Source organism: Peromyscus eremicus, unplaced genomic scaffold, assembly GCF_949786415.1.
Source record: "Peromyscus eremicus unplaced genomic scaffold, PerEre_H2_v1 PerEre#2#chrX_unloc_1, whole genome shotgun sequence".
Classification (NCBI taxonomy): domain Eukaryota; kingdom Metazoa; phylum Chordata; class Mammalia; order Rodentia; family Cricetidae; genus Peromyscus; species Peromyscus eremicus.
In genome coordinates, this window is record NW_026734288.1 from 1,385,468 (window position 1) to 1,401,370 (window position 15,903).

Below are 15,903 nucleotides of genomic sequence, written 5' to 3' on the forward strand. Positions count from 1 at the left end.
TAGGAGATAAACAAAAGCCACAGAAGGACTATAAAAACTACAAAATAAACTTCACTAAATGGATTTGCCATACATAGAAGACACGTTATTGTCTACCTTAAATGTTTCAAAATAGAAACCATAATGCAGTGATCTTCACCATCAATCTTGAGTGAATGTAGTAAGTAATTTACTTCCTTCAAGGGTACAATGAAAAATAAATGAAATGCGATTTTTTTCTCTTGAAGCTGAAGACAACTATGATGTCTAAAGTCTTTACCAAATTGTTTACTTGCATAGGGTTTTTCTTTTGTATGAATTTTTTCCCATTTCCAGACTTCAAAACTATATAAATAGGCTTTAAAATACTTACAGCACTAGAAACATGTCTGGGCAGTTAAGAAATGTTCATTCCCTGGACCAAGGTCTGATTTTTGACAACTTTTTATAATTCCTGCTACAAGATCCAAGGGTTTAACATCTCAGGATCCAGCATGCACATTCACATATCCCCACAGACACACAGTGACATCACATAATTACAATTAAAACAAATTTTTAAACAACCAAATTTGATGAAGGTTTTTCTTCTGTAAGCATTTATTCCTATAACAGGTGTTGAGGCTTTTAATGGCTTACATACAGAGTTTTTCTTCACCATAAATTGGTTCATGTAACAAAAAATAACCATTTAAGCATAAAGTTTGGGAAATCAATCCTCGTAAGATGGTGATTTCATTTGGGAATATATAGGAGATGCTGCCCTGCTGGAAGAAATATCTCACTAGGGGTAGGCTGTTAGAATTCACATCCACACACCATTTCCAGTTCCCTCTCTGCTTCATACTAAATCTTAAGGATGTGAGTTCTTAGCTTCCTATTTTAGCTGCCACGTCTGAAACTTGTTGCCATACCACTTTCATGGTAATTCTCTATCACTCTGGAATGAAGGGCCATATTAAATTCACTTATAAAGTGACCTAGACATTATATCACAACAGAAAAGTAAATAATACAAACCCACAAAGTTTTATACCTGAATTACTCATTTTTATGCAATTTAAGTATAAAGTCTAACAGGGTTACATTATCATTTAAATTTATACTTTAAGTGTTAAAGCTCTGAAGAGAAAGGTTTATTGACTTTCAGATTCAGGTTATAGTGACAGCTGTGAAGGAAAGGTATCCTGGATACCTACAGCTGTGAGAAAAAAAGTTCCCTGACAATTGGGAAGTCAGGCGTATATATACCTAAAGCTGTATTCCAATGGGGAATGGTCTCCCTACAGGATTTAATAATTTTGCTTTTCTTCAAAAAAAAAGCCATTGCAGCTGGACTCTGCTCTACTCTGCTGAGTTTCCCAGTGGAGATGTCCATGGTTGCCCTGTTCCACTCCCCTAAGGGAGTTTCTCAGCAGACCTGTCAAATGCTTCTCTGCTCTGCTTTACTAGAGAGTTTCCCAGGGGAGATGTTCGTTTCTTTTCAGCTCCAGCCCAAATTGTTACTTCTCGACTTCACTCAAGTAAAGGGGAAAACTGCTGCAGAAATGTAGCAGTCACTGATGAAAAGGTTGTTACTTCTGCTCTGGTCCTTTAAGAGAGCTTGCCAGCAGAGGTATCCGTTGCATCTATGCTCCAATCTAGTAGTGAGTTTCTGATCTGCTCCAGTGAAAGGTGTTCACACAGAACTCATTCAATCAATTTACTTTGAAAGGAGGAATCCAGAAGTGTGTCTGCCTCTGTAAGGGTGGAAAAGGAGAGCTGCCAACTGAAAAAAGTACAGGGCTTATACAAAGCTTCTTAGAGGCAGAGTTTTTCTGTGGGGAGGATTTTCAAGGCAGGAATTGGTCAGATTTCAGTACCTGAGCTTGTACAAGCTCAGAGATTGGCTGGATATTGTAATCAGGGATTGGGTGATTTTGAGCTCAGAGATTGGTTGTCTTTGTGCTCAGTTGGTCAATAGTAGAGTGTGTTTCATTGGCTCTGGTTTCAGGTCCCTATTCACCATTTAGGCCTGGTTTCAGAGTCAGGGAGGTTTTTTTTCTTTTCACTAGCTCTTGATTTAGGGTGTTCCGTTGACTCTGTTTTCAGGATCATTGTGTGTTTCTTTGGCTCCAGATTCAGGACCAAAGTGTGTGTTTTTCACTAGCTCTGGTTTCAGGGTCCAGGTGTGTTTCTTGGTTGACCCTTTACTCTACACACAGGGCTTCGTAAATTCATAAATTCATTGTTTCCATCAGTTTGCTCTTGTAAATAATATAAAAGTGGCCATGATAATGCTTGAACAGATTGCTGAAACTGTCAGTTTTTCCCTAAAATACTCTTATAAAATTGATAAGAGGGTTGGCTAAAGATCTTGTCAAATACTTTATAATAAGCCCTTGGTAACTCTTTCAAGTGTCGCTGGGTACCAATGGCTCCCTCAGGGGAGGGAGTAAGAAAACGTGGTGTCAACAACACAGACAGCATGGATTGGTTGAAGGCAAACAGCAGAATTGATTATTCAATGATGGGGAAGGCCTTATATACCCTCCTCCCAGTACTCAGACTGTGTCCAAATCTGGTGACATTATCAGGAATTCTAACAGTGTCTGTTGCTAGGCCCTCATGCAGATGCAGCATAATCAGGTACTCTGACAGCACCAGTTGCTAGGCTCTCAGGCAGACTCCCAGTGGTCTCATAAGGAAGTACATTATATGCATGCCTTGGCAACTGCTTTGAACCAATTTCCTCAACACTATGGGCCTGTTCTACTACATTAAGGTAGTCAAAGACTATTGTAATATGCAAAGGATTTAAGTGATTGTTTAGATACAAAGTTTTACTCACATGTAAAACACAAACCTTAACCACTCTGACTACATTTATGGGATTTCTCTGCAATATGATATTTTCTCATGATTTTGAAGATTCCTGATACTTTCAAAGGCTTTACCAGACTAATTACATTCATATGGTTTCTCTCCAGTATGTGTTCTTCGATGCATTTGAAGATAAATATTACGTGTAAAGGCTTTTCCACATTGATTACATTCATATGGCTTCTCTCCAGTATGTGTTCTTCTATGCATTTGAAGACAACCATGACGTGCAAAGGCTTTTCCACATTGATTACATTTATATGGTTTCACTCCAGTATGTGTTCTTTTATGCATTTGAAGAGTACCGTGTTGTGCAAAGGCCTTACCACACTCATTACATTCATAAGGTTTCTCTCCAGTATGTGTTCTTCTATGAATTTTTAGATTACTATGTCCGGCAAAGGCTTTACCACACTGATTACATTCATAAGGTTTCTCTCCAGTATGTGTTCTTTGATGCTTCTGAAGATTACTGTGACATATAAAGGCTCTACTACACTGACTACATTGAAAGGGTTTCTCTCCAGTATGTGTTCTTTTATGCCTTTGAAGAGTATTATGTTCTGCAAAGGCCTTACCACACTCATTACATTCATAGGGTTTCTCTCCAGTATGTGTTCTTTTATGCCTTTGAAGAGTACCCTGTTGTGCAAAGGCCTTACCACACTGATTACATTCATATGGTTTCTCTCCAGTATGTGTTCTTCTATGCATTTGAAGATGATGGTGTTGTGCAAAGGCTTTACCACACTGATTACACTCATATGGTTTCTCTCCAGTATGAGTTATTTTATGTATTTGAAGATGATTGTGACATTCAAAGGCTTTACCACATTGATTACATTCATAGGATTTCTCTCCAGTATGAGTTCTTTTATGTATTTGAAGAGTAATGTGATGAGCATGGGCTTTGGAAAACTGGTTACATTCATAGGGTTTCACTCCAGTATGTATTGTTTCATGCATTTGAAGATGATTGTGACATACAAAGCCTTTACCACATTGATTACATACAAAAGATTTCACTCCAGTGTGTGATCTTTTATGCTTTTGAAGGTTATTTTGACATGCAATAATTTCACCACATTGAGAATACACAGAAGGTTTCTCTGTAATTTGGCTTCTTTCATTCCTGCAAGGATAATTAGTACATGTAAAAGCTTTAGACCATTCAACACACTGTTGACTCCTTATATGTTTGAATTAAGTTTACAATTTGGTCCAACTGTAATCAGAACTTAAATTTTTATCACTGTCTTAACTCTCATGTAATATTTACACAGTCTGTTACTCATAGGTCTTTCCTGTCACATGAGTTTATTGATTTATTAACAATAAAGCTAGAAAACTAATTACTTTTATACTTGAATCAAACTTAACAAGTATATTCAATGTGGAGACTGCTACAAACCTTCTAATTGTTCTGACAAGAGAGGTATGTTATGTCTTTCTCATCCTTATTCTCATATGGCTTGTATTCAGAGTGACATATGTTATACCTAGTAATAGAAGAATAACTAATAAAAAAGGTTTTACATTGAATACACAGTTTGCCTTTCTGTCCTCATAGACTTGTGGTATAAGAATTAAGGATTCTCTATAACAATTAACTCTTGCCAGGCAGTGGAGGCAGTGGTGGCACATACCTTTAATTCCAGCACTTGAGAGGCAGAGACAGGTGGATCTCTGTAAGTTCAAGGCCAGCCTGGGCTACAGAGTGAGTTCCAGGAAAGGCACAAAGCTACACAGAGAAACCCTGTCTCAAATAACCAAAAAAACAAAAACAAAACAAACAAACAAAAAAATTACCTTTTGAATCTTGATTCTAACAACCCTGCTTACTAAACTTAGCACTATCACAAGTACAATATCTATACTATGGACTATTTGCTTATTAGAAGATTTTGAAGATATACTTATCAATACTTCAACATGTAGAAATTATGTAATATGAGTGGTATGAAATAAATGGACTGAAATTTCTATATCAAAGCCCTTATGGTGCTATGATTAAAATGGTGATATCTGTTAAGGCATTGTTTCCTTGTCTTTTTTATTTAAAAAAAATGCCTTGCAAATGCAATTCAATTACCTGAAATTGATTTATATGATTTTGTGAGAATTTAATAATCATCAATGTACTTTAAACAGTGCTTATTTACACTGTTGCTTTTGTTTACAACTTTCTGTGTTTGCCAGGTGGTGTTGACATATGCCTTTAATCCTAGCACTTGGAAGGCAGAAGCAGGTGTATCTCTGTGAGTTCAAGGCTAGCCTGTTCTACAGAGTGAGTTCCAGAATAGGCTCCAAAACTACACAGAAAAACCCTGTCTCAAAATAATAAAAAAATAAAAAATCTTCCAGGACACAATCTAATTTCTTCAGAGGCACACTTGTATCAGCTTGCTCAAGGAAATCACCTTTCACGTTGTCTAGAACTTTGACAATGTTCTTCAATATTATGGTCTTCCCACTTGTATCCTGAAATATAATACCAGAAAAGATTTATTATTGATAACTGTGCAAAATTTAAGTTCCTATCTTAAGTGTACCTTACAACCATGCATGATTTATTCACCTCATTCTTCTTTCTTAATCAAATTACAGAAGAGCACCCAAAACCAAAGAACAATTGTCCCCTTATTTTAAAATATGAAAAAAAATGCTGTCTTACCTATAATAGTGAGATTCCTGTAGATCTCCAACATCACATCTTTGTACAGATTCTTCTGGGAAGGATTCAGCAAAGTCCATTCTTCCCAAGTGAAGTCAACATGCACATCATTATAGGTCACTGCATTCTAAAATATCCATGCATGCATACAATGGAAAGTATGATACTGAAAACACTGTAAATGTATACTTATTTGACAGTATATTCATATAATTCTTGTGCTCCTTAGTCTTACTCCACAACATAGGCATTATAATGTAATCAAGGCACTTTAGAAAAAAACTGAATAAGAGGTTCACCTTTTTCATTTCTGTACCTTTGGAAGAGATATCACATTGCAAGAGAAATGCCTGTTAACAAACATAGAGACAAGTAAACAGATAAACAATACAGAGTACACATGAGAGAAATTGTGTGAATAATTACTAACTCCAAAAAAGAAAAATAAGATGGACAAACTGGGTGTGTTGGCTCACCCCTTTAACCCTAGGTGTATCTGCTTCTGAATTGAATATAAGCTTAGTCTATGCAATTAGGTCCAGGACAGCCAGAAGTACATATTAAGTAAGACCCTGTCTCCCATGTAAATATCAGTCAAATAAAAAAGAAGATAGAAAGAATTCAGAGGCTTTTACTGAAGTTCCTACAAAGAGTTATACATTCACTCCAGTTCTGTATTCACCTTCCAGAAATCTGAAGTGCCCCCAATTCAAACTACCATCAATAAGATTTTACTAAAAGCTACTACATGCTGTAACAATTACAAAATGGACAGATGAAAACATTAGCAATGTAAATATTGATGGTAAAAAAATCAACATAGGGCAGAAGAGATGGCACAGTAGTAAAGAGCTCTTGCTAGTCTTACATCGAGTTTGGGTAAATTGACAGTATTTACATGTGTTATCACAACTATCCATTATTCCTAGTTCAGGGTTTGTGAGACTGTCATTGATCACTCTACAGACCAGGCACCCTTATGGTGCATATTCATGCATACAGGTAAAATACTTATATTCATTTAAAACAAAAACACTAGACAGGAAGAAGGTCATGAACTTGTAACTCAATAGCTCAGAAGGATCAGACAGTGTTAATATCATGAATATATGCTATTCTGAGTAACAGAATGAAGCACACTGTCAAATTTTAAAATTCAAGATATGGATGAAGCTTAGTACAATAGCACATGCTTCACGTATACAAAAACATATATCTCAGGCCAATCACTCAATAGTAGTAATAATAATAATAATAATAATAATAATAATAATAATAATAATAAAAAGCCAGCCTGGCTGTAGTGGCACATGCCCTTAATCCTATCACTCGGGAGGCAGAGGCAGGAGAATCTTTGTGAGTTCGAGGCCAGCCTGGTCTACAGAGTGAGATCCAGGAAAGGCACAAAGCTACACAGAGAAATCCTGTCTCGAAAAACTAAAAAAAAAAAAGCCAAGAATGTTGGTTTACTTTTAATCCCAAAACTTGGGAGCCAATTTCAGGGAATCTCTGAGTTCAAGGCCAGCATAGTATGCAGAAGTTCTTTCAGGATGGCTAGAACTACACAGACAATACTTTTCTTCAAAAACAAACAAACAAAAAAATAAACCAGCAGGCTATCAAACTGCCATAGCACTGAACAGCAATTGCTTCTACTGTAATCTTGTGATATAGAGATAGAGTCTATAATGATGATGAAGGCATGACAACATAAAAAGAAATAAGTCTGATTATTTTCAACCAAAACACAGTAGACACAAAGTACGGGAAAGGGGTTGAGATTATAGAGATGCATATCATACCCCCAGTGAGGAATTTCATCCAGAAAGTCTGCTCCTACAAAAAGTTTCACAAGCAATCACAATTCATGAAAAAGAGAGACATGTTGAAATACATCACCACATCTAGGAGGTTTTTTATCCAATCAACTATATTTGACCAAAGTAATGGTAGGCTCATGGTCAGAAATGAAGAAAATGCATTTAGTCACATTATTGATCCTCATAGTCTACAACAGCCCCTATATGGTTAAAATGTCTAAAGTCTCTTTAGACACTCAAGATGATCTCTTGACAGTGACATCTTATAAAATCAGAAAATGAGTTACATCTTTCCAACATACAATGGCACATAATACCATTCACATTCCAACACAGAGAAATGGAGACATTGAGGGAAAAAAACTGGACTAAGTCAAGACTAAAGCATAACATGACAAACAACAAATCCTTTATCTCTGTGTTAGATGAATAGGGCATCAGTTTCAAAGGGGTCAGATGGCCTTATCCCTGCAACTTGTCATCTCTCTCTCTCTCTCTCTCTCTCTCTCTCTCTCTCTTCTCTTTCTTTGGTTACTTCCACTCTCTCTGTGCAACTATCTCTCCATCAAAGATGTCTAATGGCTTAGTTATCTCAACAACTTGTGGTCACCAATTGCAACCCAGTCTGTTGAAGAAAATTATTTTAAGATGGGTTATATTTGTCTTTGCTGTGGTACAATTGTTTTAACAATGCAAATATGTGTGGCATTATTTGATGTTGCATTTGTTTAACTCTGTGGTACTGTGCCTGTCTAAAATACCTGATTGGTCTGATAAAGAGTTGAACGGCCAATAGCTTGACAGAAAAAGATAAACAGGGCTGAAAGGCAGAGAGAATAAATGGGAGGAGAGATCTGGGAGGAAAAAAATGAAGGAGCAAAAAAATGAGAGGACACCAGTGGCCAGTCACACAGCTACACAGCAAGCCCTGGAATAAGAAGTAAAGAAAGATATACAGAATGGAGAAAGATAAAAGCACAGAGGCAAAAGATAGAAGGAATAATTTATGTTAAGAAAAACTAACTATAAACAAGGCAACTAAGGCCATGCACTTATAAGAAAGAATAAACCTCCCTGTGTGTGATGTATTTGAGAGTTGGTGGCTGACTCACCAAAAGAATAAAGAGTAAACTAACAACAACAAAAACCCAAAACAACTACCACCACCTTCAATCCTCACAGCATCATGCAGTGAACTCTCACTGTGCCCTCACAGGATTTCTGCCTCTGCCAAACATAAATGCCTGCAGCAGTGCTAAACTGCAACCACAGACTAAGAATTTACGACCATAAATTTTGATTCTTTCTTGTTTCCAGGACCAATACATGATGGGGAATCCTGTCAAGTTTGACTTTTTAGTTGGGATGGACACTAACGTGCTTGGATGACAGGTGCAGAAGCTTTTGTATGAAGATAATTTCTGGGAGTAGGAATCACTTTGCTTACTCTTTCCACATATTGAATGCTTAATGGATGGAGTTTCATACTTTGGGCACTTTGCTAGACTTCCATTACATGGCAAGGGCCTCCTCTATAATGGTGATTAAACTCCTAGAAAATTCCTGCCTATTTTAACACTTGAGTGCCCTCTGAATCTACCATTTCATTTTCATTTATTTCTGCCCCCCCTTTTTTCCACTAGAGACCATAATGAGTCATCAGTAATAACCATCCAACAGATTCAAAATTCCACTTTAGAAACCAATCAATGATTTTTAATTTGGCCACAATCCTAAACCTAACACTAAATTTCCAGGTTATGGGTAGAATAAGATTTTGGAGTGAAATTATCACACAAATGACCTCTAGGTTAAATTTTATGCAGTCTATTTCTGACTAAAATCCTATTATCTCAATCTTCATTCTCTGCAATTACTCTTAATATTCTCTCCCATCTTCCTGGTTCTACAAAAGAACAGTCAGTTAAGGTCTGTGTACAAGTTTTTATGATTTTTGCCACCTAAAGTCCTGATGTCTTCCACATTCTTCCAAAAGACAACATTCCCAGGTTCTACCTTGCAACAAATTCACCTTTGGTGTTTCTTTGTGGTTCTAACTTTTTTTTAGCCAGCTGTGATTAAATTTTCTTACCAAAACATCTTAGGCAATGAATGTTTTTATTTGGCTGATTGTGTCAGATCACACTCCATCATTTTGGGGGCTTAGGAAAGAATCTCAAGGTAACATTTAAAGATGAAACCCATGGGAAAAGATTGTTTCCTGGCTTTCTCTCTTGCCTAGTTACCGTGTCTTGATCAGTTAGCTCCCTTTTCTAGCCCAACACAACTTTTTTAGGGATATTGCCTCTTGGTGGAGGATCCTTCCCACATCAATCATCAATCAATACAATCTTTCACAGACCTATAACAGCTTCTGACTTTTACAAATAAAGCCACTATGAACATAGTTCAGCAAATATCCTTGTGGTAGGATGAAAAATTATCATTTACATATATGCCCAAGAGTGTTATAGCTGGGTCTTGAGGTAGATTGATACCAAATTTTCTGAGGATTGCATATGAATTTCCACAATGGCTGTACAAGTTTGCACTTGCAATAGTAATGAATCCCATTGCTCCATGTCTTTGCCAGTGTTAGCTGTCAACTGTGTTATTAATCTTAACCAAACTGACAGGTGTAAGATGAAATCTCAAAGAAGTTTCAGTATGTTTCTCACTGAAGACTACGGATCTTGAACATTTTTCAAGTGTTTCTCAGTCACTTTAGATTCCTCTACTGAGAATTCTGTTTAGAGGTGCACCTAATCATAATGGCATTATTTGGGTTCTTGTTGTCTAGTTTGTTTGTTGAGTTCTTTATTATCCTTAGTGAGGCAACTCAGAAACACATTGGCAATCATGGTATGTACTCACTTATAAGTGGAAATTAGCAGTTAAGTAAAGTACAATCACTGTGAACACAATTAATCACATTATAATCCATGGATGCAGAGAAGCTAAATAACAAAAATGGCTCTGAGAGAGATGCATGCATCTTCATGAGAAAAGGAAATAGAATAGTTTTGTGGGTCCACTGAAATCAGGTAGGAATGGAAACAGGAAGGGGAAGGTGAGTAAGAAAGAGAAAGAGGTGGAGAAGGCAAGGGGAGATGACTGGAATAGGGATGATTTTAGCAGGGATCACGGAAATAGTGCAATGCAAACTTTCTGGAACCTATAAGAGTGGTCTCAGTGAGGAATCCTAGTAATCAAGAACACAGAGGCTGAACCAGCCCTCTTCTGTAATCACATAAGGCTCCAAGTGTTAGAAATGGCACAACATGCCAGCCACAAAACCTTAGAACCACACATGTTCTGCCTGCAAGATATGCTGGGGCACTGGTGGCTCAGAGAGATTCTATAGTGGACAACAAATGACTTGTGTAAATTGTAGCCCAACCTGTGAGAGGCTACACATATTCTTGAATAATCAGAAGCTTACACACAGACCCCTTGCTTGCTCATGAGAGGCTACTTGGATATATTTCATGAGAGTTGTTCAGGATGTCTTTGTTCTTAGCAATGTCTTTATCTATGAATGCAAGTTTTTTGTGACTTTTATTCCCTGAAAGAGTTTGTTGGAATATATAAACTGTAAAAAAAAAAAAAAATGATAGGATAGCGCAATGAGAGAGAACAGCATGATGAGAACAACATGGGAGAAATAAGAAAAGAAACCATCAAGAAAGCACATAAGTGTCCTGACATTCCATAATAACCCTCAGATAGAAAAGTCACAGTTTCACCAGGCTGTGGATTTCTCTTTGACTCCTGAGTGCTGTTCTAAAGGCTGGACCTTGGGGACCATTCTAGGAAACTCCAGTTTGGATACATTTCATGGGAGAATACATTTTTTAAAAAAAGAAAGTAAAGGATATGGGCAAAGTGAGAAAAGTTTGGAACAAAGCAAGACTAAAACTCAGCAGGGTAAACAACAACTACTGTTATCTTTGTCTCAGACAGGTGGGTCTTCATTCTCAAAGGGCTTAAATAACTCTATCCCTGAAAACTTTCATACATGTTTCTCCTTTGCTACTTCCACTCATTGTATGCAGCTGTGACAGATTTCTCATAGGCTGTTTATCTCTATATTCTATCATCTCAAAATCCAACAATGGCTTCATCTTCACAGCTTCATGCAATGGACTCTCACAGTCTCCTTACTTGGTTTTTGCCTCTGCCAAACCCAGATTGTGCAACAGTGCTGAACTGAAATCACAGAGGAAAAATCCATAACCTATTAGTATTGAAACTTTTGCATCTACATCTTCCTTGTTCAGAGAACCAGTACAACATGGATTACCCCCCCACATTTGGCTTCCAACTTGTGATGGATGCTATCATGCTTGGATAAGAGTTACAACAAATTCTGTATGAAGTTGCTTCTTTGAATTAGGAATCAAGTTAGCAACTTCCATAAATAGAAGACTTAGAAATATGGAATCTTATACTTAGGTTACCTTTCTAGGCTTTAAATGCTGAGAAGGGCTTCTCTTTATTTTCCTTTGTTTATTATTAAAAAATTTTCTATTAATTTTACATACCACCCATTGATCCCCCTGTCCTCTTTTTTCTCACCCTTCAGCTCTTGCCCCAACCCACTCCCCATTCACATCTTGTTCAAGGCAAGGCCTCCCATGGGGAGTCAGCAGAGCCTGGTATACTCAGTTGAGGCAAGTCTAAGCCTCTCCCTATTCACCAAGGCTGTGCAAGGTGTCCCACCATAGGTACTGGGCTCTAAAAAGCCACTCATGCAACAGGGATGGATCCTGATCCCACTGTCTTGTATCCCCTTAAATAGTTCAAGCCAAACAAGTCTCTTGCCTATACAGATGTCCTAGTCCAGTCCTATGGATGATCCACAGCTATTCATCCACAGTTCATTAGTTGCCACTAGTTTGGTTTGGTTGTTTCTCTACATGTCCCCATCATGATCTTGATGCCCCATGCTCATAGAATCCCGCTTTTCTCTCTCTTTGATGTTAATCCTGAAGCTTGGCCTGGTGCTTGGCTGTGAATTTCTGCATCTGCTTCCATCAATTACTGGATAAAGGCTTTATGATGACAGTTAGGTTATTCCACAATCTGATTCCTGGAGTAGACCAGTTCCAGCACCCTCTCCACTATTGCTATTACTCTAAGGTTGGGTCAACCTTGGAGATTCCTGGGAACCTACCTAAGACCCTGTCTCCCTCTATCATGGTATCTCTTTCTTTTCTCAACCACTCTGTACCTCTTCCAGCTTGATGATCCTGTTCTCTTATATTTTCATCCTCCATCTCTTACCCCATCCCTCATCCTCATCCCTATCTCATCTCCATTCCCTCTAGAGATATAGTAATATAAACAGCTTGGTGGTATTGGCATAAAAACTGACATGTGGACCAAAGGAGTCTAATTGAAGTTCCTGATATTAATCTGCACATCTATGAACACCTGATTTTTGACAAAGAAGTCAAAACTGTAAAATGTAAAAAAGAAAGCATCTTCTTTATGGTGCTAACATAACTGGATGTCAACTTGTGGGAGATTTCAAATAGATCCATATATGTCACCATACTCAAAATTCAAGTCCAAGTGAATAAAAGACCACAACATCAATCCAGTTACACTGAACTTTTTGTAGATGAGAAAGTAGTAAGTAGTCTTGAAAGCAGGGGGAGAGGAGATCACTTCCTAAATATAAAAACAGTAGCATACACAGTGAGAGCAACAAATAATAAATGGGACTTCCTGAAACTGAGGAACCTTTTGTAGGGCAAAGATTCCATCAATAAGACAATATAACAGCCTACAGAATGGGAAAAGATTGTTACCATCCTCACATCTGACAGAGGGTTGATCCCTAAAATATATAAAGTATTCAAGAAACTAGACATCAAAATACTGAACAATCCAGTTAAAAAATGGGCAACAGAACTAAACAGTGAATTCTCAACAGAAGAATCTCAAATGACTCGATAAACTTTTAAAGAATTGCTCAACATCCTTAGTCCTCAGGGAAATGTAAATCAAAATGACTCTGAGTCACCATCTTGCACCTGCTAGAATGGCTATGATTAAAAACTATAATAACAGCTTATGTTGGAGAGAAAGCAGAGCAAGTAGAATACTCTTCCACTTTTGGTGGGCCTTCTCTTTAATAGTGTTAAACATCTTGAAATTTCCTGCCTCTGCTTCACCATCCAACTGCCATTTGATACTATCTCATGCTGTTTTTCTCTATGTGTTGGATTAGAGAAGAAAAAAAGAAAAAAAAAAAGAAAAAAAGGGATGTGAACACTGAGCTTTTATTTGTTTCTGTACCACTTGTTTCTTTTCCACTGTAAACCTAATTGGGTCATCAGTAATATATACCAGGCAGAATCAATACTTTGTCCAAAAAATCAGCCAATTACTTTTTAATTCTGCTTTACTTGATTTCTCAGAGAATGAAGAAAATAGGAAGGATTTGGGAACATAGTATTGTACAAATAACCTCTAGCTAAATTTTTCATGGAATCTATTTCCCACTTAAATCCTATAACCTCAAGCTCCACTGTCTGCAATACTTTAAAAACTTCCATATCCCCACTATAAAAATATAGCCAATTAAACTCTACGTGCAGCTTTCTATGGCTTTGCCATCTAAAGGCCTACTATCTTTCACATTCCTCCAAAAGACCACATTACCACATTCTACTCAGCAACAAAATTATTTTTGGTGTATCAGATTTTGATTCAACTTACTTGTTTCTTGCTGTGGTTAAATTCTCTAATCGAAAGCATCTCAGGTAATGAACAAGTTTATTTGACTGCTATTGCCAGATCTAATCAACAATTGTAGAAGCTTAGGAGAGAAGCTAAGAAATGAAGGCAAAACCATGGGGAAATTGTATTTACTGGAATTCTCTCTTGATTGGTCACTGTCATGCCCTAAGCTAGATCTCTCAAGCATCTCAGGACCACTTACTTAAGACATGGAAACTTTAGTGGAAGAGCTTTCCCACACCAATGAACACAATTTCTCACAAACATAGTAACTATCAATTCTGATCTGGGCAGAGCCTCGACTGATGTTTCCTCAGATGATTCGAGGCTATATAACATTGACAGTTGAAGCCAATTAAGACAGAGACAATAACATTAGAAGGTTTTAAAAACACAAACCCCAGCCGGGCGGTGGTGGCATGCGACTTTAATCCCAGCACTCGGGAGGCAGAGCCAGGCAGATCTCTGTGAGTTCGAGGCCAGCCTGGGATACCAAGTGAGTTCCAGCAAAGGCACAAAGCTACAGAGAGAATCCCTGTCTCAAAAAACAAAAACAAAAACAAACAAACAAAAAAACTACACAAACCCCAAATATTAACCATGTCAATCACTTAAGCAGCAGAAACCCAAACACGAAGGTGGCAACAACTGGAAAGTACAGATTTGTCAAGAAATAAGAAGTGAGCCTCTAAGATCAACAAAAGAAAACTAAAATTGTCTCTACACAGAAACTTTTGAAGTAACAAAAACTCAAAACACCCATAACATCATATAGCAAATTTTCTGCAAAAATATTGGTGAAGATCCATCAATTTCCAGAGAAACAATACATCTAGATGACAATTAATAAAATCAACAACATAGATGGCACCACCGATCAAACTTGACATAAAAACTTATCTACAAATACATGTCACTGTCCCTTAAATAAGAACAGATTCTTAACAAAATTAAACCACAATGCACTCTAGTTTTGTCTTTGGAAATAATAGAAAATGAGTTAAGTGAGGAGAGCTTTTCTATCAAAGTTGAAGAAATTTGAATGAAGATTTCTGATGTTTTAACTTTTTAGAAAATAGTTCTGATTACTAAAAGGATCTCATTATCTTATAATAAAAACAAGGTAAATTTTAGGATAACTTAGGCACCATTTTGTTTCCTATGACTGATGACTATCTGTGAGTCTCCATCAGAGTGAGAAAATGAAAACTTTTCCAAACCAAATGCAAGATAACAGATTTTTAAAGAAACAGTGTATGATTTGCATTGTTCACCTAAAGCAACTTGTTTTGCTCTGATTGCTTTATGAGTCACAAGAACTTTTGAAAATCGTATCTCCATATTTTGTGTATGTTTGTATGAGGAAGGATGTCTTCTACTACTAGGCCATATGGCAAACAAGACAATCTTATACCTACTGCTGATCTTCTAGGTAGCACCCTTACAGAGCCTAGGAGATAGGCAGACTGTAAATCCATAACTTTGTTTCTTGCACATATGAGGCTCAGACTGTTGCTTTCCTTCAGGCCTAGTGGCATGGCAAAGCTATTGGCTGAAGACAAAAGATATTTTTTGCATACCCAGGTGAAGTAAAGGCTAGCAGAATTTCTGATCGAGGTAGAGTCATGTGGCCAGGAAGAGGAGAACAAGGCAGAGTTTCTGTAGATGGTTAGGAAGACTAGGTCAGGCTGAGGGTAAGGAGCAAGGAAAAGTTCTGAAGACTGTAGATAGATCTGAATCAGATCAGGAGAGGGGAAGACAAAAGTAAGATGGAGGACAGGGGAATGGAATTTGAAGGTGAGGTTCAGAGTATATGTG

General features: G+C 37.3%; 1 protein-coding gene across 1 annotated transcript; it reads right to left on the reverse strand.

The window, feature by feature from the left end:
- Positions 1-2,919: 2,919 nt before the first annotated feature.
- Positions 2,920-5,636, reverse strand: LOC131900893 (zinc finger protein 431-like; the record flags this gene model as incomplete). The annotated part of the gene is made up of 4 exons (XM_059252217.1): positions 2,920-3,749; positions 3,909-3,973; positions 5,262-5,322; positions 5,516-5,636. Coding segments are annotated over 4 exons (1,077 nt in total), but the record flags the coding sequence as incomplete, so codon positions are not given.
- Between the last annotated feature and the right edge of the window lie 10,267 nt (positions 5,637-15,903).